The following is a 25,615-nucleotide window of genomic DNA, read 5'->3' on the forward strand; positions in this document are numbered from 1 at the left end:
CCATGAAAGCAATATAGAAAGCCCACGGGTTTTTTTGTTTTTGTTTTTGTTTTTTGGGGGGGTCTCAGCTCACTGCAATCTCCACCTTCCGGGTTCACGCCATTCTCCTGCCTCAGCCTCCCGTGTAGCTGGGACTACAGGCGCCCACCACCATGCCCGGCTAATTTTTTGTATTTTTAGTAGAGACGGGGTTTTGCCAAGTTAGCCAGGATGGTCTCAATCTTCTGACCTTGTGATCCGCCCGCCTTGGTCTCCCAAAGTGCTGGGATTACAGGCATCAGTCACCATGCCCGGCTGCCCACGTGTTTTTATATCAGATTAATTTACGAGGAGAAGAATGGCCTGGTTTTCATTTGCCTTCTATTTGTGCACCATTATTAATTTCAGTAACCGAAATGAAGGGAATAAAAAGAAAAGTAAAAGGTAAAAGCTTGTATTCCCAAACCAGAGAATCTACACTGAAATCAAAGTCTAATGCTTTCTTTTTTTGGCTAAACCTTGGTCCATTTTAAATTGACCGTACCTTCCCTGGTGAACAGAGAGAGAAGAACAGAAAGAAATTTCAATTTTTTTTTTTGAAGGACCACACTTTAACAGATTTTCAATCTGTTGGATTAGCTTTTTTAGAATGTTATGCATTGCCAAGCTATGCTTTTTGGGAAGAAGTCTCTTGATTTTTTCAAGTAATCATAGTTCATCTTACCGTTTTCAAATAAATCTGATCTATTTTTTGTGACAACTACTATGTTGGGGGACCTAGTGAAGCCCAAGGTTTTCATGAATTACACCTCAATTCAGCCATCAGGATTAACATGTTTAAACTCCAGTTGGACAGCCCACTGTTAGCTGATACTTAATAGAAAATACGTGACCTCTAAGTCACCCATCATGTGTCCCCTATTTCACCAGCACTACCCTTATCTCTCAGTCAACCAGGCCATAAAGGGTTAAGATCACTAGTTTCCTTTTCAATGTTAACATTTCATAATATTGTGTACAAGTGTGCATGCCGCTTATAGCACTGAACTCTATTGATCCTTACCTCTATGATCTTGCCTAATCTTCATTGCATCACGTCGATGACTAATCATAAGAGATCAGGCAGTCTGACTTCTAGGTCTGCATTTGCTACCTCTATGCTTTTCTGCCTCCATAATTATTTTGTTTATGCAATAAAATAAAATAATAGGAAAAGCAGGTTAAAATGCTGGCTCTGCAACACCAGCATGAAAGGAATTGTGTCCCCGTCTCTAATGGCAAACAGCTTAGCAATTCGAATATATCACCCCAACAACCATCATCAGAAGAAAACCCTGGGACCTGGCATAAAGCAAATGCTTGGTGTGAATCAACGGATGGCTGAGTAAATAGCCAAAACTGAATTGCAAGCAGCAGGAATGGATTTGAGAAAAATCAACAATTCAGCATGGCCCTCAGACATGGGCCTTCCAAGGCCTGTGCGTACTTGCTGCAGGGAAATAGAGTAAACCAGAAGCCTAGTTTTGAAGAGAGACAGGTTACCTACTGGCACCAGCCTCTGTTGTTTACACACCGCAAGAGCCTGGAGAGGAAGCAGGTGAATCCAGTCTGGAGATCTGGGTTCCAGTTTTTTCTCTGTCTCTAAACACCTCAGTTTACCTAGCTCTATAGTGGGGGTGTTGGAATTTCAAGTTCCTTCTGTGATGATCCAAGAAATAACAGGTCTAGGAAGTGCTTTATGTAAGCCAAAAAGCGCCGGCACAAGGTTGAGGAGGCAGCCCTGACCAGGTGTGTCCAGGGTAAACTCTCTGGAGGAGTGTTTCATAAATTGAACTTGCATTGGGATGTCCTGGGAATTTTGGTGAAATGAACATCCAGCTTCATGGGTCTGGAATGGGGCCTTAGTGAGGCTAACAAGCTTCCAGGTGATGCTGATGCTGCCGGTCCGCGGACCACACTCCCGAGTAGCAAGGGGGTAGAAGGGCCAAATCTGCCGGAGTGGAGGGAAGTCGGGGAGATGGGAGAATGGAAAGAAGGACAGGAGAAGGGAAGCTGCTAGGAAGGAGAGTCCGGTGGGGGGAGGAGGGGGTTCCAAGAGGAAGAGGGAGGCTGCGGGGCTGGAGCGAGGATGCGCAGACCGAGACAGGGAGGCGGGGGTGCGGGAGGCTCCGCGGCTGCGCGGGCGCGTGCTGGTGGCCTCGGCGACGGCTCAGTCCCGGCCCGCGCCCGCGGCGCCCCAGCTGCGGCCCGAGCGGCCTGGCTGCGGGATCTGTGCGCAGCGATGGCGCGGCCGCTCCGGCAGCACCCGAGGGTCTGGACGCCGCTGCTCCTGCTGTTGCTGACGGGACCCGCCGCCTGCGCAGCCAGCCCAGCGGACGACGGTGCGGGCCCGGGGGGCCGGGGACCCCGGGGCCGCGCGCGGGGGGACACGGGCGCCGACGAGGCGGTGCAGCGCCACGACTCCTCCTACGGCACCTTTGCGGGGGAGTTCTACGACCTGCGCTACCTGTCGGAGGAGGGTGAGGCTGCGGGAGGGCGAGGGGTTGCGGGAGGGGAGACCCGGGGTGGGGGACCGAGGATGGGGGAACGAGGAGCAGGGGAGAGGGAGGGGGAGGGGGTCGGAAAAGATGTCCGTGGAGGCAGCTCTGGCAGAGGCGAGGCCAGGATGGGGAGCGCAGTGCCCAGACCTTCGCCGGCTTGGAGGAAAGGCCCAAAGAGCTGTCGATGCCTGCCGCCCGCTTTACAGATGGGGAGAGTGAGGCTGGGAGAGGGAGGGATCACCCAAGTTCTGCAAGACTGTGGATAGGGGTGGGTGCGGAGTCTAAGCTCCCCCAGTTCTTAGATCTGGCTTCCACCTTTGCCGCCTGGGGTTGGGTTATAGGGGAGGAGGCCGCCATCTGGCCAGAGCAATTGTGGGGAAGCAGAAAAACCACAACCTAGAGAGAGAGGTTGCCTTATTTCCTCCCTGTCTGTATTGACCTAAATTTGCAGTGACCAGCGCCCACCTCGTAGCGTTCTGTTCTTGCTTACTGACCCATCAGAGCTGGGTCACATCAGCCTCCCCACTCCCATCCCTCTTCTTTTATGATGCCACATATGTTATGGTCCCCTAGTGTGAGCCACCATTGTTGTGGCCTGCTGGGCCCACGGACTGGGAGTTTGTCAGCCAAGGGCCTCCCTGTAGAGCTGCTTCAGTGAGCACAAAAGCCAAGCGGATGGTGGTCAGAAGGAACGGAAACTGGCCTCTTACTTTAGCAACTTTGGGAAGTAGTGATTTTCCTTTTCTTCTGCTAAGAAGGATATCCAACAATCAAGCTGGGGTGTGAAGTGTTGAGTCGCAGAAGCTCATATCTGTTAGTGGATGTCTCTGTTGTTAGGATTAAGTTCAGCTGCATACAACAAGCAAACATTAATAGCTTCAACAAGATAAAAGTTTCTCTCTATGGAAAGAAACTGAGAAATAGGTAATCCAGAACTGGTGTGGAGGCTCCTTGGTCACCAGGGCCCCTGGATCCTGCCCTTCTGGTTCTTCACAGTTCTTAGCATGTAACTTCATGGTTCAAAATAACTGCTTGAGCTACAGCCATTATATTCACATTCCAGACAGTGGGAAAAATGAAGCAGGAAGAAGGTCACTGACTACTTTATAAGGGGATTACTCAGAAGTTTCATATAACAATTTTTATACTTCTTTGGCCACAACTTAATAATGTGGTTGCACATAGGTACAAAGGAGGATGGAAAGTACAGCCTATTAGCTGAGACATAATATGCCCAGTTCAAAAATCAGAATTATTGTATTAAAGAAGATGGAGAGAATGGATTTGGGGAAATGTATTAACTAGAGGCTTAACTGCTGAATTAGAGATTTTTACGTATAGTGGTTTAAATAAGGTAGTTTATTTTTCTCTCTGATAAAAGTCTGGTTGGTCTGGGGCTGGTGGGAGGACTCTGTTCCACAAGGTCATTCTGGGACCCGGGTTCTTTCCATCTTGTTGCTCTACCATCCCCCTGAGGCTTTGTCCTCATCTGTACAGTAGAAGCCAGGTTGCTTGCATGTCCTTGTTCAAGATTGAGAGAAAGAAAAAAAGAAGTTCAGAGCAAGTAGTTACCTTTTAGGCTGGCTGCCCACATTACTGCTGTTCACATTCCTTTGGCAAAAACATAAGTTACAATGACCTAGCTTCAAGGAAGGCTAAGAAATGTAGTCTTCTAGCTGGAGAGACATGTGGCAGAATCTGTCACTCTGGAAAAGAATAAATATCCCAAAGCCCATCTGTTTCTGAAAGCATCTAGTGTATCTTTACATTGTACACAACCTAGTGCTGCCAGGTGACTGAAATGTGGTATGCGAGAGCTTCTATTCTGATTGGGTTCATGCATCTAACAAATGAAGGGTAGGGTCAGATTCTGTACGTCCTTTGAGTCTCTCTACAGAGAGAATGATATGTTCATTGTATGGTCCAGAAAGTTTTATGAACATGGACATCAGGTGGGCCACAGCCATCAAGGACAGCTTTATAGAGTCAAGCTATGAAGTAGGAAAGACTTCAGTGACACAGAAGAGGGAAGGCATTTAGATGAGGTGACTGCAGAGCAGGCAGCAGGGCTTTGCTACGTGTGTACCAATCCCTAGTGTGTCTGCTTCTCCCTCCCACCATTCTGCACATAAAACTGGTTTAACCCTCCTGAAGCCTGCTTCTAACCTGTTGGCATTGCACTCAAAAGTCTGTGATGAGGCCAGGCGCGGTGGTTCACACCTGTAATCCCAGCACTTTGGGAGGCTGAGGTGGGTGGATCAGGAGGTCAGGAGTTTGAGACCAGCCTGGCCAACATGGTGAAACCCCGTCTCTACTAAAAATACAAAATCAGGCGGGCGTGGTGGTGCATGCCTGTAATTCCAGCTACTCAGGAGGCTGAGGCAGGAAAATCACTTGAACCCAGGAGGTGGGGAGGTTGCAGTGAGCTGAGATTGTGTCATTGGACTCCAGCCTGGGCAACAGAGTGAGACTCAGTCTCAAAAAAAAAAAAAAAAAAAAAAAAATTCAACCTGTTCCCCGAATGAATATTCAACTGCTTTATCTGAAATTTCCTCCCTGACTCAACTTCCTTTTATAACCATATCTCCGCTTCCCTCACCCTGAGCTTTTACTCTCCGTTCTTCTCCTACCCTCTTCTCTCTGACAGTTTCACTTCCTCTTTGCATACATATTCTACCACCATCTGGTGGGTGCTAGTTGGGATGTAAGTGGTGTGGGCCTATCAGAGGCAGTGCCTCTGCTAGATTACCCTGGGCCTGGGCTTCAGCCCTGTGGGTCCTGAATAGAGACTTTCCCAAGATGCCTAGAAATAAACAGTGACATTGCCTTAAAAGCGGGGGCTGAGGAGGGGTTGTCAGAGAGAGGGAAGAAGAACCAGGAGAGAGGGGTGTCCCAGAAGGCAAAGGAAAAGAGCCTGTTTCCTACCAAGGAGAGGCCTGATAGCATGAAGACTCAAAATTATCGATGGATTCAGGAGATGAGAGGTTATAGGTGGAACTCTCCTAGGATAGATTCAGTGGAGAAGGAAGGAGGGAACCTGACTGACCTTGGAGGATGTGGCAAGTGAAGAAGTGCAAGGAATGCCTTTGACTTATTCTATCAATACACTTGAGGTTGTCCATTTCTAGTGACTGGGCTACTTGTTCCCTCTGTGCAGGGTACCCCCTTCTTATGTCTCAAATAGCCATGAAACTGAGTACAAAAATCAGAAAAAAGGAATTTGAGTAATGGAGGTGGGAATGGAAATTCCACTGAAACTGAGACAGAGCTTACTGATCATTACCTACCCTACCTAGAGACTATTTCCCCAGTATCCAGATTGCCCAAGGCCCTCAAATCCAGAGGCGGGATGCTGGCTAATTTGCTGTCTCAAAAAAAGATCACCCCCTAATGTGGTCATTTTTAAAAATTTAAGTTGTGTTTTGGTTTAACTGTGCTAGTGTTCAGAATTCTTTGAGGGTCCCACTGTCTAAGCGTATACTACTCATCCTTACAGTCTCAGCTCAAATGCCACCTCTTTCAGGAAGCCTTCCCTGATTTTCTCCTCCCACTAGGCAAAGATATGCTTCCACAGCACACAGTCTGCCATGACCCTCTTTGCTCTCTATGGTCAGGAGTTCAGGTACGGTCTTAGTGCTTGAATCCTACCACTCATACTTCGTTCCCTTGAGGTTCTTAACCCGGAATCTACATATTCAGAGCAGTGATAGAATGTGGAACAGATTACCATTTGATTATGGGCAAATGCTCATTTCTGAGGGTTCTTTGGGGAAAAACAAACAAACAAGACTGAGTTGGATGTTGGCTAAGGGTTAAGTCACAAATGAAGCTTGCTTCTCCCTGCTGCTAAGATGGCCAGGTTTGAGAAGCAGACCCTGAGTCTTAACCCAGCCAGCTACATGGATGATGTTAACTGCCTGACCCTTGGAGCCATACCCTGCCTAAGAAGGAAAAGACAGAACATCATTTGTGGTCACTTATCTTTAAGGCATAGTCATCTGACTACTTGTAAAATGTGGCTCAATCAAGGATTTTCTGACCATTGAGTTCTGATCACAGGTTTTCTTGGGAAAGAGCTAGAGAGGTAGAAATGACAGAACATGGGGCAAAGGGCAGACGTTTCATCGTCTCCCTATATCCTTCCCCCATCTACCATGGACAGTATGTGGTTATATTACTTACCACTCTACTAATCTGGAAGTTCATTAAGGGTAACAATTTACATCTAATTTATCTTTGTATCCTTCATGAATCTAGCCTGATCATAATACCAATTGGAGCAACTTTTAATATGTGCTTACTATGCAGCAGGCACTACTTTAAGATACTTTGTCCATATTAATTTTAATCCTTACAGCAACACTGTGAATTAAATACTACTATTATTGCTACTGTAGAGATAAAGAAACTGACCCACAGAAAGTTTGAATATTTTGGCTAAAGTCACCCAGCTAGAAAGTAGAGAGAACTCTGTGGATTTGTTGATAGACTTAATGGACAAGGTGGTTTAAGGTGTCCTGTCCACCTGGAATGGAGGGTCCCTGTTGACTTGCACTAGGACATGGATTGGACAGGTAGAATTGGTTTTTTGTTTTTGTTTTTGAGACAGAATCTCACTCTGTTGTCCAGGCTGGAGTGCAGTAGTGCGATCCCAGCTCACTGCAACCTCCACCTCCTGGGTTCAAATGATGCTCGTCCCTTAGCCTCCCAGGTAGCTGGGATTACAGGCATGTGCCATCACACCTGGCTAATTTTTGTATTTTTAATAGAGACAGGCTTTCACCATGTTGGCCAGGCTGATCTTGAACTCCTGACCTCAAGAGATCTGCCTGCCTTGGCCTCCCAAAGTGCTGGGATTACATGCGTGAGCCACCACGTCCAGTCTAGAATTAGGTATTTTTGTGAGTGAACTTGAGAGGGTGGGTTCGGAACTGATATGGTAGACAGTTAGGGCCTACAGTTTCCTAAGCAGTGGAGTGCCACCATGAAGACTGAATTCACTTCTGTGTGGAACTTTACACCTTATAAAACCCCTTGATATTTTTACTTCATAATACGACCCTGAAAAGAGAAGGAACAAAAATTGAGGCCATCCAGAAAGAGGCTGATGCAATAGTTCTAGGATGAAACTGAATGGTGTGGCCAGACAATTAAAACTTAAACTTCAAGGAATCGAGTACTAAATTAATACCTAAAGGCTGTGAGCCAAGCAGTTAATTAGAAGCAATAAATAGCAAACCAGAAGCCATTAACCACTCAGTAGAGTATGGCAAAACAGGCTCAAGGGATTGCAAAAAAGGAAAAGATAGTTTCTTGAATTAGACAAGAATGGAAACCACAAAGCCAGATTAAAAACCTAAAAAATCAACCAAGAAAATAAGTACCTCTCATGGTTCAGGAATAAATGAAGGGAGTATAAAATAATAGAGAGGAAAGGAGGGAGAGAAAAAAAAATGGCTCAAATTGTTCTCCAAAACAGAAGTTACTGAAAGAGCTTATAGAGTCCATGTCAGAAGAAGGAAAGAAATGGAAGGAGAAGAATTGATACACCCTTTTTTAGAAAAGCCCCAAGCCAATATTATTTAGTCTCATTCAGGTTTTTATTTTAGAGGGAAAAAAATAGCATCAAAATGGAAAATGGAGAGAAAGGAACAAGCCAAAACAATTTAAGTGATGAAAAATGGGGGAATGGACAGAGCGAAGGGAAGAGGGAAAAGCTGGCTGTGTCTGGGTGGTTCAACACATATGTCTCAAGACTAAGGAGGACAGGTAGGTGTAGGGGAGATGGAATGTTGAGGAGTACTATGAGGAGCAGTGGGATGACAGCATTAGATTTCTGCTTCAGGCCAGGTGAGGTGGCCTGTAATTCCAGCACTTTGGAAAGCCGAGGCAGGCGGATCACCTGAGGTCAGGAGTTCAAGACCAACCTGGCCAACATGGTGAAACCTGTATCTATAAAAATACAAAAATTAGCTGGGCATGATGGCAGGTGCCTGTAATCCCAGCTACTCAGGAGGCTGAACCAGGAGAATCACTTGAACCTGGGAGGCAGAGGTTGTGATGAGCCAAGATCGTGCCATGGCACTCCAGCCTGGGCGACAGAGCAAGACTGTCTCAAAAAAAAAAAAAAAAAAAGATTTCTTTTTCAAAAAGATGGCGGCAGGGCGGAAGGAGTGAGAGAGAAGCCAGAGAACCAGATAAGAGGTAGAGCTACAGACAAAAGTCAGGCTCTGGTTTCTGAGGTAGGAATAAAAAGAAGTGGTCAAGTGCAGTGGTCCATGCCTGTAATCCCAATACTTCGAGAGGAGCCTCAGAGTTTGCGATCAGCCTTGGGCAACAAAGAGATACCCCATCTCTACAAAAAGATAAAAAAGTTAACTGGACATGGTGGCACACACCTGTGGTCCCAGCTACATGGGAGGCTGAGGCAGGAGGATCACTTGAGCCCAGGAGGTTGAGGCTACCGTGAGCCATGTTCACACCACTGTACTCCAGTCTGGGTGAGAGAGTGAGACCCTGTCTCAAAATAAATAAAAGGAATAACAGGAAGTGATGACTGAGTAAATGTGCCAGGTTGGGGAAAGGGAGAAACTTAGGACTGAGGCTTCAGGATTGCGAGACTGTAGGTGGCTAGTGGGATTATCCACTAAGATAAGAAACATAGGAGCAAGAGCTTTTGGGAGGTGGAGGAACTCATCTGGAATTGATTTGCTTGTGGAATATCCAGGGAGAAACCCCTGGAGGCAGTTGGCTGTTGGATTTAAACTGATAGAAGAAAAGAAGAAAGACCGAAAACTGTGAAGTGAGAGAAAGAAGGGAATAAATCTGAAGATAGTAGAAGGAAACAAATAACGAAATAATAAAGATATAGCAGGATTAATGAAATAGAAACCAAATATTCAGTAAAGGGGATCCACAAAGCCAAAAGTGGTTCTTTGAAAACTTAATAAGACAGATAAGTGTATAATCAGGGTTTTCCAGAGAAACAAAACCGATAGGATATGTATCTATGTAGACAGATTTATCTTAAGGAATTGGTTCACATGATTATGGAGGCTACCAGGTTCCACAATCTGCAAGATTGGTTGGCAGGCTGGAGACCCAGAGATGAGCTGATGTTTGCAAGTCAAGTCCGGAGGCCATCTGCTGCTACATTGCTTGGTGGAGGTCACTCTTTTTGTTCTCTTCAGGTCTTTGACTGATTGGATGAGGCCAACTTGTGTTATGGAGGGCAATCTACTTTGCTCAGAGTCCACCTACTTAAATTTTTTTTTTTGGTTGTTGTTGTTGTTGAGGCGGAGTCTCGCTCTGTCACCCAGGCTGGAGTACAATGGTGCGATCTTGGCTCACTGCAACCTACTCCTCTTGGGTTCAAGCGATTCTCCTGCCTCAGCTTCCTGAGTAGCTGGGATTACAGGTGGGTCCCACCACACCTGGCTAATTTTTGTATTTTTAGTAGAGACAGGGTTTCACCATGTTGGTCAGGCTGGTCTTGAACCCCTGACCTTGTGATCCACCCGCCTTGGCCAAAGTGCTGGGATTATAGGCATGAGCCATCGCACCTGGCCCACCCACTTAAATGTTCATCCACTCCTAAAACACCCTTAAAGAAATATTCAGGTTCTTTAAACCACATATCTGGGCACTTTGGCCAGCCAAATTGACATATAAAGTTAACCATCTGGCAAAATTAATCAAGAAAAAAATAAGAATGACAAAGGGAGAACCTCAGACATAGCAGAGATTTAAAAGCTAATTGTGATTATTACAACTTAATAAAAGGATAATCCAATTTAAAAATAGAAAAAAGCTTTAAAAAGACATTTTTCCAAAGAAGACATACAAATTGCCAACAAGCGCATGAAAAGATGCCCAACATCATTGACTGTTAAGGAAATGCAAATCCAAATCATAATGAGATACCACTTCACACCCACTAGGATGGTGATTTTTTTTTAAAGGAAAATAACAAGTCCTGGCAAGGATGTGAAGAAATTGGACCTCTCATACATTGTTGGTAAGGATGTGAAATGGTGCAGCTACTTTGGAAAATAGGTTGGCAGTTTCTCAAAAAGTTAAACACAGAATTACCATATGATGCAGCAGTTCTACTCCAAGGGAACTGGAAACATATGTTCACACAAAAACTTGTCCATAGCAGCACTATTCATAATAGCCAAAAAATGGAAACAACCCAAATGCCTATCAAACTGATGAATGGATGTACACATGTATGTGGTTGATCCATACAATGGAATATTATTTAGCCAGAAAAAGGAATGAAGTTCTGATACATGCTGCCATGAACCTTGAAAATATTATGCTAAGTGAAGGAAGCCAGACACAAAAGGCCACATGCTGTATGATTCCATTGATATAAAATGTCCAGAATAAGCAAATCCATAGAGGTAGAAAGTAGATTCATGGTTGCCAGGAACTGAGAGGAGGGGGAATTGGGAGTGACTGCTAACAGGTACAGGGATTCTTCTTGGAATCATGGAAGCGTTTGTGAATTAGATAGTGGTGATGGTTGCATAACCTTATGAATACATTAAAAAACACCGATCTGTATACTTGAAAAAGGTGAATTTTACGGTATGTGAATTATAGCTCGCTAAAAGTGAAAGCAGATAAGCTAATAAGAAATACAGCGAACAGCTTTATGCCAATACACTTGAAAATTTAAATGGACAAATTCCTAGAAAAAAATGCAACTTACCAAAAACTGACTCAAGAAAAATTAGAAAAGCCAAATAATTTTTTACCCATCAAAGAAATTGAATCAGTTAAAAACATCTTCCAACCAAGAAAACTCCAGGCTCAGTTCTACCAGACACTCAAGTGACAGCTGATGCTAATCTTAAACACATTATTTCAAGGGACACTCAAAGAAGGAATAGTTTCCAGCTTGTTTTATGAGGATAACATAACCTTATTAGCAAAACCAGTCAAGTACACAATGAGAAAGGAACATTACAGAAGAGTTTTGATCACATACATAAATGCGTAAATACTATACAAAATATTTCTGAAGGAATGGAAAATGATATTTTAGGCAAAGATGAACCATAAGAAAACCAAGATGACAGTAACATCGGACAAAATATAGAAGATAAAACATAAGGAGCAAATTATGTCATATGCCGATAGAAGAAACCAATCAGGGATGTTTACCTGTAACAGTATCGTGTCCAAATAAAAGCAATAACTGATGGAAATAGTGTGGAGCAAAATATAAACCGACATTTGTAATTGGACATACCACCCTTGGTATTGAAAAATCAAACAAAGTTTTAAAATGAAAGATATAGGGAGACCAAGGCGGGAGGATAGCTTTGAGACTAGGAGTTTGAGACCAGCCTGGGCAACATGTTCTCTATACAAAATAAAAAAAATTAGCCAGGCATGGTGGCACCTGCCTATGGCCCAGCTGCTTGGCGTGCTGAGGCAAGAGGATGGCTTGAGTCCAGGAATTTGAGGCTGCAATGAGCCATGACTGTGCCACTGCACTCTAGCCTGGGTGACACAGTGAGGCCCTGTCTCCAAAAAATAAAAATAAAAGATATAGATATATATCATATAATAGATATATAGATATATATCATATAATTTCAATTATATGAATGATAAGTTCAATTAAATAGATATGTAAAATCCACAAACACAAAATCATACTCTTTTTGAGCACATAAATCCACTAAAATCAGCCATATACCAGAATATAAGAAAGTCAACAAATTACAGTTTACATCATACAGATGTCTTCTGATTCCAATGCCGTAAAATTTGAAATTAACAAAAGTATAAGGGGAAAAATCACCTATGTCTGTAAGTAAAAACAACAATATTAACCTATATGTTAAGGAGAAGATCATAAAGAAAAGATATATGCATATAATGACCATCTAAGCATTGCATGTCAAAATATCTGGTGTGAATCTAAAAGAGAGCTTAGAGGGAAATTTATAGTTTTGAATACATTTATCAGAAAATAAGAAAGATTAGAGGCTTGGTGTGGTGACTTACAACTGTAATCTCAGCACTTTGGAAGGCTGAGAGGGGCGGATCGCTTGAGCCCGAGAGTTTGAGACCAGCCTGAGCAACATGGCAAAACCCTGTCTCTACAAAAAATTTAAAAAATTAGCTGGGTGTGGTGGCTCATGCCTGTGGTCCCAGCAACTTGGAAGGGTGAGGTAGGAGGATCACCTGAGCCCAGGAGGCGGATATTGCAGTGAGCCGTCATTGCGCCAGTGCACTCCAGCCTGGGTGACAGAGCAAGACCCTGTCTCAAAAAAAAAAATAATAATAATTAATTAATAATAATAATAAAAGGTTGGGTGCAGTGGCTCACACCTGTAATCCCAGCACTTTGGGAGGCCTAGGCAGGTGGATCACACGGTCAGGAGATCGAGACCATCCTGGCTAACACCGTGAAACCCTGTCTCCACTAAAACACAAAAAAATTAGCCAGGCATGGTGGTGGGCGCCTGTATTCTCAGCTACTCAGGAGGCTGAGGCAGGAGAATCGCTTGAACCTGGGAGGCAAAGGTTGTAGTGAGCCGAGATCACGCTGCTGCACTCCAGCCTGGGTAACAGAGTGAGACTCCATCTCAAAACAAACAACAACAAAAAAGTAAGCTAAGCATTTAATTCAAAATGGAAACGAAAAGGAAGGAAATAACAGATCTGGGTGGGAATAAATGTAATGGAAAACACATGTGAAAATGAGAGTGATGACCCCCAACTGAATGTGGACTGTTTGAAAACTCTCATAAGATACACAAATTTCTGGCATGACTAATCAAGGGAAAGAGTGAAAATACACATAAACTACATATGAAATTAAAAAGGAGAAATTTGACGAGTAAGATAGATGAACTCTCTCTGCATCTACCCCAGACTCTCTAGTGTTCCAGCCCCTGATGCAGAGGCTAGAGTATTACCTGGAATCCTGAGTTCTGGATACGATTTTGATTCCATCAATCATGTACATGACACTTGAGTCAGAGCTGGGTATGTGAAGGGAGGGAATGGGATGCAAGACATCCATTGTTTTCTTTTCTTTTCTTTTTTTTCTGCAACAGTTTTATTGAAATATAACTCACATACCACACAATTCACCCATTTACAATGTACAATGCAGCACTTTTTAGTATATTCGCAGGGTTGTGCATTTGTCACCACAATCAATTTTAGAACATTTGCATCATCCCCAAAAGAAACCCTATACCCTTTAGCTATCACTCTGCAGTCCCTCGTTCCCCTCCTCCCTACCCCAGCTCGAGGCAACCACTAATCTTGCTGTTTCAATATTTGTCATCCTGGACATTTTTGTTGTTGTTGTTGTTGTTGAGATGGAGTCTTGCTCTGTCGCCCAGGCTGGAATACAGTGGTGCAATCTCAGCTCACTGCAACCTCCACCTCCCAGATTCAAGCAATTCTTCCTCAGCCTCCCAAGTAGCTGGAACTACAGGTGTGTACCACTACACCCGGCTTTTTTTTTTTTTTTTTTTTTTTGTATTTTTAGTAGAGACAGGGTTTCGCCATGTTGGCCAGGCTGGTCTCAAACTCCTGACCTCAAGTAATCTGCCTGCCTCAGCCTCCTAAAGTGGTGGGATTACAGGCATGAGTCACTGCGCCCAACCTTATCCTGGACATTTCATGTAAATGAGATTATATAATGAAGGTACGTCCATGTTGTAACATACATCAGTACTTCATTTTTTATGACTGAATAATATTCAGTCTTACATATGTGGCTAGATTTCCAAAGGGAAAAAATAAACAGAATGAGATGTTCTGCACAGTGTCATTTATGCAAATTAAAACATATACAAGTGAAATATTAAGAGCACACCTATGTAAAAATAAACATAGAGGTGAACGGTAAGTTGCAGTGGGCCCTCACTGGTCTGCTCTGTTTGGGCATTTCCAGACTTTGTGCATGGCCATAAACAGGCTAATGCAGTGCAGCTGTGGGCAACATGGCCAGGGGTGCTGTTGGCAGAGTGAGAAATTGTGCCTGGAACCTGAACCTTACATCCAGGATCTGTTGAAGGCCATTTGGTAATTATCTTGTAAGGTAATCATGCAAGAGTTTCAGGATGATGATCTTGGGAATATGAAAAACTTTCTGCAACCTGGCAGGACTTTACCCTGGACAGGGAGAATTCCATGCTACATGGAACATACTGAGATGAAAACCTTACCCCTACCACCAAATTGTCTGTTATCCATTATTGCTAATGTGTCCTTTCAGTTTATCATAGTAAAATATTGCTTTTCTAAGACGTATGTGTCAGAGTGTTCATTTTTTTGTTAAAACTTCTATCCTTGGGAGAAGGATATGCATGAAATACACTGGATCTTGTGTCTAAGGTGGGGAATAAAATGGAATTAGTGATGGATTGGAGAAAAAATCTAAGATTGGCGCCGGGCACGGTGGCTCACGCCTGTAATCCCAGCACTTTGGGAGGCCAAATCACCAGGTCAGGAGAATCACCAGGTCAGGAGATCACCAGGTCAGGAAATCAAGACCATCCTGGCTAACACGGTGAAACCCCATCTCTACTAAAAATGCAAAAAATTAGCTGGGCGTGGTGGTGGGCACCTGTAGTCCCAACTACTTGGGAGGCTGAGGCAGGAGAATGACGTGAACCCGGGAGGCGGAGCTTGCAGTGAGCTGAGATCACGCCACTGCACTCCAGCCTGGGCAACAGAGCAAGACTCCATCTCAAAGAAAAAAAGAAAAAGAAAAATCTCGGATTGGCTTTGCATAGACTGATAATTAGTGTTCCATAAATGAAGAAATATCAATTTAATTCTGTGCACCTAGGGTAGTTAGAATTCTACAATTAAAATAATTTCCCATTAGGATTATGTAATGCATGTGAAACATAGATCCTATTGAATGTCTTTATTTTCTAGCCTTCAGATAAGTACTAATAAGCTACAGTTTTGGCAAACACATTGTGTCAGTATTCAAAGGTTAATCCATTTAGTCTGTATCAGTCAAGGTCCAGTAAGAAAGATAGAAATCATACTAACTGTTTAAACAAAAGACCAGCCCAGGGAATTGTCTAAGTAAGAAGTTGCAGGACTGGAGAAGCAAAAAGGAAGTACCAAGATAGCATACAGAAAATAACTTCAGGAAAGTTACCACCCCTGGGGCTGGAGTTGCAAAGAGAAGGGCTTGAGATTATAAAAAGGTCCCAGACCAGGGCCTTACAGAGCTGTGACCCATCCTTTGAGAATGAGGCTGTGCTCAGCTGCTGCTGATACCTTGGAGCAGCATGGGATGAGGCTTGTTGTGGGAGCCTAGCACCGAACTGAGAACTCAGACCAACTGCCAGGATGAAGTAGAGTTGCTGAGAACTTGCTTATTGGAACAGCAATCACACAGGAAGGAACAGTCCTCTTTCCCCCCATGTGCCTTCCTCTAATGCTTGCTATTGGCAGAGTCTAAGCACCTGGCAAAGGAGAAGTGGGTTGCAGAGTACTCAGCCTATAGAAGGCTGGGTTATAGCTGAGACAAGAGCTTAAATATTGGTACATGGTCCAAACTTATTTTATACCAAATAGAGATCATTTAATTTCAGGAAAAAAATCTAATTCTGCTCTGCTTATATTCCAATATCAACTCCCCACTGGTGTACTGCAATTCAGTTCCTACACTAATGACCCAGAGTTAGTGCAGATCCCACAAGTGAAAGGGCATGGTTCACAATAAGACTGTCCACACCTCAGACCAACTGGCTATAGATGTGGGGTCTTCCCACAAGATAGAAGAAGCTTCCCACTTCAGCTTCTGTTATTTGCTAGAATGTTTCACAGAACTCAGGCAAAAAAAGTGCTATTTGTACTATGACAGTTTTGTTATAAAGGATACAACTCAGGAACAGTCAATGAAAAGACACATAGGGTGAGGTCTGAGGGGCTCCCAAAGGCAGAGTTTCCATGCCTTCTCCTCGTAGGATTAGCACATTGCCCTCCCATCACATCAATGTGTTCAACCAGGAAGCTGCACTGAGCTTCAGTGTCCAGAGTTTTTATTGGGGTCTCACTATGTTGGCATGATTGATTTAATCATTGGCCACATGGTTAAACTCAATCTCCAGCCCCACAACCCCCCCAGAGGTAGGTCTAGCACAAAGCCCCAACCTTCTAATCACATGGTTTTTCCAGTGACCAGCCTCTATTCTGAGTCATCTCATTGCTCGGCATTAACTCAGGTGTGATCCAAGGGGCTCATGAAGAACAAAAACACTCCCATTACTTGGGAAATTCCAAGGATTTAGAGTTTCTCTCCCAGAAACCAGGGACAAAGGCCAAATCCTTTATTTTTCAAAAGTTTGCAATATAAGAGGAAAATGTTATTAAAGGCATGTCCAAGTGCATTTGACAGAACACAAGTTCCTATTACAAGTTTTAGAAGCATATATGATAATAGAAAATTAGTGCTAGAAAAGCCCTGAGAAGCTATTTGCCAACATGAATAAACTAGTTCAGAACATTTATAAGTGAGCTTTGTTCCAAAATTTGCTTTCATTTGGAGTTTAGAAACCTGTTGTTCTTAAAGAGACAATTGTACCCAATGGTTATTACTTCTCAAGCCAGTTTACAAAATTTAATAGGGATAATAGGGCCAGGTGCAGTGGCTCACACCTGTAATCCCAGCATTTAGGGAGGCTGAGGTGGGCAGATCACGAGGTCAGCAGTTCGAGACCAGCCTGTCCAACGTGGTGAAACCCCGTCTCTATGGAAAATACGAAAATTAGCCAGGCGTGGTGGTGGGCGCCTGTAATCCCAGCTACTCAAGAGGCCGAGGCAGGAGAATTGCTTGAACCCGGGAGGCAGAGGTTGCAGTGAGCTGAGATTGTGCCATTGCACTCCAGCCTGGGCGACCGAGCAAGACTCTGTCTAAAAAAAAAAAAAAAAAAAAAAAAAGTGATAATAATCCAGTAGTAATAATAACTTGTATTTATTGAGCTGGAAATCTGTTTTATGCTGATGTATTATTCTAGATGCCAGGAAGTAGTGAGGATGATATGTTTGAAAATGGAAGAAGATGGGGAACCTGAGTCAGATGCAGCATTAAAAGAGATTGTCCGTGAACTATAGAATTTCAAAAACATGCAAGTGAACAATTGTTGAATTCCTGGATAAATATTCTGAGAAAAATGGCCTCAGGATTGTAGTGAGAAGTAAGAGGAAGAAGGTATATGAAGCTGCTTAACATACAGTGGTTCGTAGTGGCTCAATAACTATTCAGAGAAAAACAAAACTCATTCAAGTCAGGACTCAGTCTATAGCAGCGGCCCCCAGCCTTTTTGACACCAGGGACTGGTTTAATGGAAGACAATTTTTCCATGGACTGGGTCAAGGGGATGGTTTTGGGATAATTCAAGTACCTTACTTTTATCACGCACTTTATTTCTATTATTATGACATTGTAATATATAATGAAATAATTATACAACTCACCATAATGTAGAATCAGTGGGAGCCCTGAGCTTGTTTTCCTGCAACTAGACGGTCCCATCTGGGGGTGATGGGAGACAGTGACAGATCATCAGGCATTAGATTATCATAAGAAGCGCACAACCTAGATCCCTCACATGTGCAGTTCACAATAGGGATCCCACTCCTATGAGAATCTAATGCCACTGCTGATCTGAGAGGAGGCGGAGCTCAGGCAGTTTTGCAAGCCATGGGGAGTGGCTGTAAATACAGGTGAAGCTTCTCTTACTTGCCTGCAACTCACCTCCTGCTGTGCAGCCTAGTTCCTAACAGGCCATGGACTGGTACTGGTCAGTGGCCTGGGGATTGGGGACCCCTGGTCTATGGTACTGAAGCAGATATAGGACCTAGCATAAAATAAGCATAAAACTAGAAAAAGTAATGCATTTGACCCAATTACTTAGGTGGTAAAAAGTTAGGATTGTACTTTATCATGTGATCAAGATCTAGGATAGTAACAATGGACTATTCAGAGTGCACAGAAGTGTGCCTGAAAAGTGTGACCTGGTGGCTTTTTTAAAAGTATAATAAATCTAATAGAGAAAATTAGCAAAGTCTCACTTAAAAAAAAAAAAAGTTACAAATCCCAAAGAAAAAACTTAAAAGTTTGTACTGATTTACATTTCCTAATGTCTGTGGGTGATTTTATTTGTTCATTTGACAGTCATTTATTCAGTGTCCAGTGCCACTATGCTGGGCAGAGAATACAAGATAAGTCACACATGGTTCCTGTGTACGTGGAGTAAACAGTCTAGGAGAAAAGATTTCTTTCACAAAGTGGAGGCATAATGCAGCCTTACCCTTCAATGTATGGTTTGGTGCATTATGGTAATATAAGAAAGACAACTGTTAGAAGTGATGTGTTTAAAGAATTTAGTGACAAGCTGGGTGTGGTGGCTCACACCTGTAACCCCAGCACTTTGGGAGGCTCAGGACGGTGGATCACTTGAGGTTAGGAGTTCGAGACCAGCCTAGGCAATATGGTGAAATCCTGTCTCTATTAAAAATACAAAAATCAGCCGGGTGTGATGGCAGGTTCCTGTAATCCCAGCTACTCCAGAGGCTGAGGCAAGAGAATCGCTTGAACCTGGGAGGCAGAGGTTGCAGTGAGCCAGGATCGCACCACTGCACGCCAACCTGGGCAACAGAGTGAGACTCTGTCTCAAAAACAACAAAAAACAAAAACAAAGAATTTAGTGACATAAGAAAATGTTACCTACAGCTTAATGCAAAATGGAAGTTAAAAATGGAATGGAAAAATCCTATTATCAAGTATATAAATGGATACTTTGGGAGGCCGACGTGGGCGGATCACGAGGTCAGGAGATCAAGACCATCCTGGCTAACATGGTGAAACCCCGTCTCTACTGAAAATACAAAAAATTAGCCGGGCGTGGTGGACGCCTGTAGTGCCAGCTACTCCAGAGGCTAAGGCAGGAGAATGGCTTGAACCCAGGAGGCGGAGGTTGCAGCGAGCTGAGATTACGCCACTGCACTCCAGCCTGGGCGACAGAGCGAGACTCTGTCTCAAAAATAAAAAAATAAATAAATGGAAAAACCCCACTATCAAGTATATAAATGTATCATTGTTAACTTTTTTCTCTTAGAGCATGTATATTGTATTAAAAGTATGATTCTCAAACTCTCAGGGGACAGCGGTAAGCACGTGGTTATATGAAATTGTGCCTCTCTGAGTGCCCCAGGTTCCTCTCCTGTAAAATGAGAAAAAGACACACCTACTCCCAGTTCACATACAAGATTAGGTCCAAAGGTGTGTGTCCTGCACCCTCCCCCATGAAGGGGATGATTAGGCTTCATCAAAGCTGTTTTCTGAGTCTTCAAACATTTCTCGATATGTGTGAGAAAAAACAGTCAACACATTTTTAAAAATTCTCATTGGAACAGTTGTTACTGGATTTTCTAACCCTTCTTTATTCTCACTGCCCAGGTTACCCCTTCCCTACTGCTCCTCCTGTGGATCCATTTGCCAAAATCAAAGTGGACGACTGTGGAAAAACTAAGGGATGCTTTAGGTTGGTGGAACCGCAGGTTGGATAACTTTAAGGCTAAGACTGATTTACTTCTCAGGGTAGTATTTAAATTGCATGCAGTTCCTTCTGATCAGGGGACCTGAGCTCCTTCATCACCTCAGCAGGGTTGTGAAGTTTCGTAATGGCCATCCCGCTTTTCAGTCTTAAAGGCCTTTTAACTTTAGTATGTCCTGGGCCCCGGACCATTCTTCCATGGTTCTTCTGTAGCTGTACCACCATTGCTCCCGGTGTCTTCTACTCACCAATTGCTGATATGCAGAAGACTCATGTGACGCAGAATGTGTCCGTGCTTATTCAGCAGGGGCTGAATAACATTGCAGGGCAGGCAATGATAAACATGTTTAATACCCAATTCCTTTTTTAATAAATAGTCATGACCTATGGATATCTGTGTGATTCTAATTAGTCATTAAGCATTCATTGTTGCTAGCTTGTTATCTCGGGCATGGTGAGTCTCTACATGATTATTAGTAGTATCACGCGACATGACAGACTGGGCTAGAAAACAGTCGTGTGGACAGTGGGCCTCCCATCTAGACAGCTCTGCTTCTTTGGGAAAGCCTCCTCCTTTGAACCCTTTACTTCCTAAAACAAGTTGCCCCTGAGTAATTTGATGGTCGGGGCAATTTGCTGGCCAGGGGCAAAGTTCTGATGGTCACTGCACTGAAGGTTCTGGTTTTGCTGTTGTTCAGTACTTGAGGTCTAAGGAGGAAAAATTGAATACATGGGGCTTTGAGCTTTCTTTGGATTACAAGGCCATTTCTAAGGAATACATAAAAATATCCAATAATATTCTTATTGAAGAAGATGGTCAGCAATGTATAAATCTGGTGACTGGGGGATGTTTTGAGAAGGGAGGGAATTTTAGTACTCTACTGGCTTCAAAGTGACTTGTTTTCTTGTCCATTTACTCCTTTTTTAACTTCCCTTGCTCCTTTTCATCTTTTTCACCCCGGTGCCCTGTGGCCTTGATCCTATATCTCTTCCTGGCTGCTCAGGTATCTCTGCCAATATAGTAGTACATTCCTGTCCCCTCCTCAACACTTAGCACCCCATGCCCTGTTCCTTTAGATACCTTCCATCTGCGATTAGATTGTCCCGCCCATTGCTTCAACTTTCTTTTTTTTTTTTTTTTTTTTTTTTTTTTTTTTTGAGACGGAGTCTCGCTCTGTCGCCCAGGCTGGAGTGCAGTGGCGCGATCTCGGCTCACTGCAAGCTCCGCCTCCCGGATTCACGCCATTCTCCTGCCTCAGCCTCCCGAGTAGCTGGGACTACAGGCGCCCACAACCGCGCCCGGCTAATTTTTTGTATTTTTAGTAGAGACGGGGTTTCACCGTGGTCTCGATCTCCTGACCTTGTGATCCGCCCGCCTCGGCCTCCCAAAGTGCTGGGATTACAGGCGTGAGCCACCGCGCCCGGCGCTTCAACTTTCTACCATTCTGCAAATGGCATAATACAGTGTTCCCCAAACCAGGGCTTGCCAATTCTGAAAGGATCCACGCATCCTCTGTAAGAAAATTTAAATTTGTGTTTTCCTTTGAGTGGTGCTCTTGAAAAAACATGAATGTCTGCATAATCTCACTATCTGGATAATCACCTTATATTGTATGTTTTAGTGCCTGAATTTGTAATTGTATTAGCAGAAAGTAGCCCAACAGAACAAAGGCAAATTTTATAAATAAAGCAAGTGCAGTGGCTCATGTCTGTCATCCCTGCACTTTGGGAGGCCAAGGCAGGTAGATCACCTGAGGTCAGGAGTTCAAGATCAGCCTGACCAACATGGTGAAACCCCATCTCTACTAAAAATACAAAAATTAGCCAGGTGTGGTGGCCCACACCTGTAGTCCCAACTAGTTGGGAGGCTTAGGCAGGAGAATTGCTTGAACCCAAGAGGTGGAGGCTGCAGTGAGCCAAGATCCCGCCACTGCACTCCAGCCTGGGCAACAGAGTGAGACTCTATCTCAAAAAAAAAAGAAAAAAAAGTTATAAATATATATCGCATTCATTCATGGTCCATGAGTACCAGATGGAGGTATTCATTTGGTGTATTGCATAAATGAGGGTTTTGCAGCAGTTTAAGCAGATAAAAGTGAAGAGTTGAGTCATCATGCTATAGAGAGTAGTAAGAACATGCTCTCAACTCCAAAGACCCTGTATGATCTAGTCAGATACCACATGCACATAAGCAGAAATTTACTTTCAGTAAAGCCCCATCATCTGTTGCAAGAATGCTGTGAATTTCAATGTTCCTGGTTTATCAGTTTAATTTATATTGAATTTGTAAATTTGTGTTAGTTTGATTATACGAAAATTTGTAAGTTAAAAAGAGTTGGTATACATTTAATTAACGAACAATTTAAATGGTTAACTTGGAGAATCTTTCTCCATTAAAAGGGATTCAGAAATAATTCAGTAGTAACTAACATGTAAAAGACTCTAATATTAGTATAATGTAGAGAACACTGGCTGGGAGTTTGGAGACCCAGGTTCAAGTCCTGTTGCAACTGCTGACTTCACTATACAACCTTGGGCAAGCCCCTTCCCATCTCACGACAGCAGTTCTTGGGTATAAAGAGGGGCAGATCATCTCCAAGGTTCCTCCTAAGAGAGTGAAACTGTGTTTTTAAGATTCCAGGTAGCAAAAATCCAATGTGTTTAATAATATTGCTTAGCATCCCACCTGATACATAGTAGATGCTCTCTTAATGTCTTTTGAGTAAGTAGAAGCAGTGATGTCTCTTTTGATGTATCTTCTAGATATGGCAAACCAGGCTGTAATGCAGAGACCTGTGACTACTTCCTCAGCTACCGGATGATAGGGGCTGATGTAGAATTTGAGCTGAGTGCAGACACAGATGGTTGGGTAGCAGTTGGATTCTCTTCAGACAAGAAAATGGTAAGATGCAAAACATGATAGAAGCTGATTTTTTCTCTTCAGTTGGCTGTGCTATTTTGATTTTAGAAGCAAGTTAATTGATCAAAGCAGTATAATGATCATATTAGTTATGGCTCTCTGATTGCAAGTTAAAAAAAAAAATTCAGTCTAGCTTAAATGAAAGGGTTGGCTATCAGAATCCAAGCTGTCTTGTGGCACCTCTATTCATCAGCTGTTTCCACAGTAAGGCTACAAGAAGAGACCCGCATGTTATAAGCCTTATATGGCTTACAACAGTGAGCATGTATTGCTTGCTCACATGTGCATGGATTGACTGGGGTGCAGCTCATTTTAGGTGGGGCTCAGCTGGACTTGACTCCAGTCCATGAGTTGGGTTCAGGCTTTCTGTGTTTTCACTAGTCATCCAAGGTATATTTTTTTCATGGCAGAAGCAGAAGTGAAAAAACCACTTAAAAGAGGGAAAAACAACATTTTCCCCTCTCTACTCATATTCTCAATACAGAAAGAACATTTCTGTGACCAGATGTGTGGGGGTGTTCCCCCACACCCCAAGCATTTGTCCAGTGGACAGCTGGGTGTCCTCTTAATTCAATTTGTTTCTGACACTACCTACCTGGAGACAGAATCAGATCCCAAGGTTAAGGGTTCAACACACAAGACTGCCCCCATTTCAGACACCAGTCACAAGCCCCAGGTTGTGACCTGTATTTCTGACCAACCAGCTATAAATCTGGGGTGCCACCACCCCCTCACGTTCAGTTAATTTCCTGGAATGGCTCACAGAACTCAGAGAAACACTTTACTCATTCATTCATTCATTCATTCAGATGGAGTTTCGCTCTTGTTGCTCAGGCTGGAGTGCAATGGTGTGACCTCAACTCACTGCAACCTGCACCTCCCAGGTTCAAGCGATTCTCCTGCTTCAGCCTCCCAAGTAGCTAGGATTACGGGCGCCTGCCACTACACCCAGCTAATTTTTTGTATTTTTAGTAGAGATGAGGTTTCCTCATGTTGGCCAGGCTGGTCTCAAACTCCTGACCTCAGGTGATCCACCCGCCTTGGCCTCCCAGAGTCCTCAGATTAAGGCATGAGCCACCATACCCAGCCTGCTTTACTCATTTATTATGAAGGCTATTACAAAGGATACAGATAAACAGTTAGATGGAAGAGACACTTAGGGAAAGGCATGGGGAAAGGAGTGAGGAGCTTCAACACTCTGTTGGGTGCACTACCCTTCAGGCACCTCCACCTGTTCAGCAATCTGGAAGCTCATCTGAACCCTGTCCTTTTGGGTTTTTTTGTTTTGTTTTGTTTTGTTTTGTTTTTTTCGAGGCAGAGTCTCACTCTGTTGCCCAGGCTGGAGTACAGTGGCATGATCTCGTCTCACTGCTACCTTCGCTTCCTGGGTTCAAGCAATTTTTCTGCCTCGGGCTCCCAACATAGCTGGGATTACAGGCGTGCGCCACTGCACCCAGCTGATTTGTATAATTTTAGTAGAGATCGGGTTTCGCATGTTGGCCAGGCGAACTCCTGGCCTGGAACTCCTGGCCTCGAGCAGTCTGCCCCCCTCAGACTCCCAAAGTGCCGAAATTACAGGCACTTCCGTGCCTGGCCTCTTTTTGAATTTTTATGGAGGCTTCATTATAATAGGCATAATGGATTACATCAGGGAAGTTAAGAATTTGGTTCAACAATTTTGTCTTCCTCTGTACCCAGGGGCAAGTAAACATCTGGACCTCAGACAGGACAGTGGCCAGGCACAGGCGGGGCCTCAGGCACACAGGCAGCTGTCATTACTGGCCCCTGCTCTTCACTGAGCCTTGCTGCATTTTTTCTCTCTTTCCTCTGGGGCCCCATTCTTTGCCACTTCACTGGGCCAGGCTTGTTCCCAAATTATCAGACTTTCTCAGGCCTCTGTGCCTTTGCACTTGTTGTTGTTTCTGCCTAGAGCACCCCGCCCTTCTCTTCATCTAGTCTATTTTGAGGCTTGTGTAGGGCTACAGGGGAGAGAGAAGGGCGGCTCAGACCAAAGTTCCAGCAGTGACAGTGGTGAGAAGGGCTCAGATTTTGGATGTTTTGAAAGTAGCACTAACTGAGGCCGAGGTGGATCACCTGAGGTCAGGAGTTCGAGACCAGCCTGGCCAACATAGTGAAACCCCATCTCTGCTAAAAATACAAAAAATTAGCTGGGTGTGGGGGCGGGCGCCTATAATCACAGCTACTTGAGAGGCTGAGGCAGGAGAACCACTTGAACCCAGGTGGCAGAGGTTGCAGTGAGCTGAGATCGTACCATTACACTCCAGCCTGGGCAACAAGAGTAAAACTCTGTCTTTAAAAAAAAAAAAAAAGAAAACAAAGAAAATAGCACCAACTGGCTGGGCACGGTGGCTCACACCTGTAATCCCAGCACTTTGGGAGGCCGAGGCAGGTAGATTGCTTGAGGTCAGGAGTTTGAGACCAGCCTGGCCAATGTGAAACCCTGTCTCTACTAAAAATACAAAACTGAGCCTGGTATGGTGGCAGGCGCCTGTAATCCCAGCTACTCGGGAGGCTGAGGCACGAGAATTGCTTGAGAGGCAGAGGTTGCAGTGAGCTGAGATCGCGCCATTGCACTTCACCCTGGGCAACAG

General features: G+C 44.0%; 1 protein-coding gene across 2 annotated transcripts in view; it reads left to right on the plus strand.

Annotated features, from left to right (window-relative positions):
- The first annotated feature begins 2,107 nt into the window (after positions 1 to 2,107).
- FRRS1L (ferric chelate reductase 1 like) overlaps positions 2,108 to 25,615 on the plus strand; it is a 31,113-nt gene continuing 7,605 nt past the window's right edge. The window contains 3 exon segments of one of the 2 annotated variants that reach the window (NM_001194376.2): positions 2,108 to 2,498; positions 19,987 to 20,071; positions 22,847 to 22,985. In NM_001194376.2, the coding sequence (NP_001181305.2) occupies positions 2,108 to 2,498; positions 19,987 to 20,071; positions 22,847 to 22,985 (615 nt within the window). 2 annotated transcript variants of the gene reach the window in all.

This window comes from Macaca mulatta, chromosome 15 (assembly GCF_049350105.2).
Source record: "Macaca mulatta isolate MMU2019108-1 chromosome 15, T2T-MMU8v2.0, whole genome shotgun sequence".
Taxonomy (NCBI): Eukaryota; Metazoa; Chordata; class Mammalia; order Primates; family Cercopithecidae; genus Macaca; species Macaca mulatta.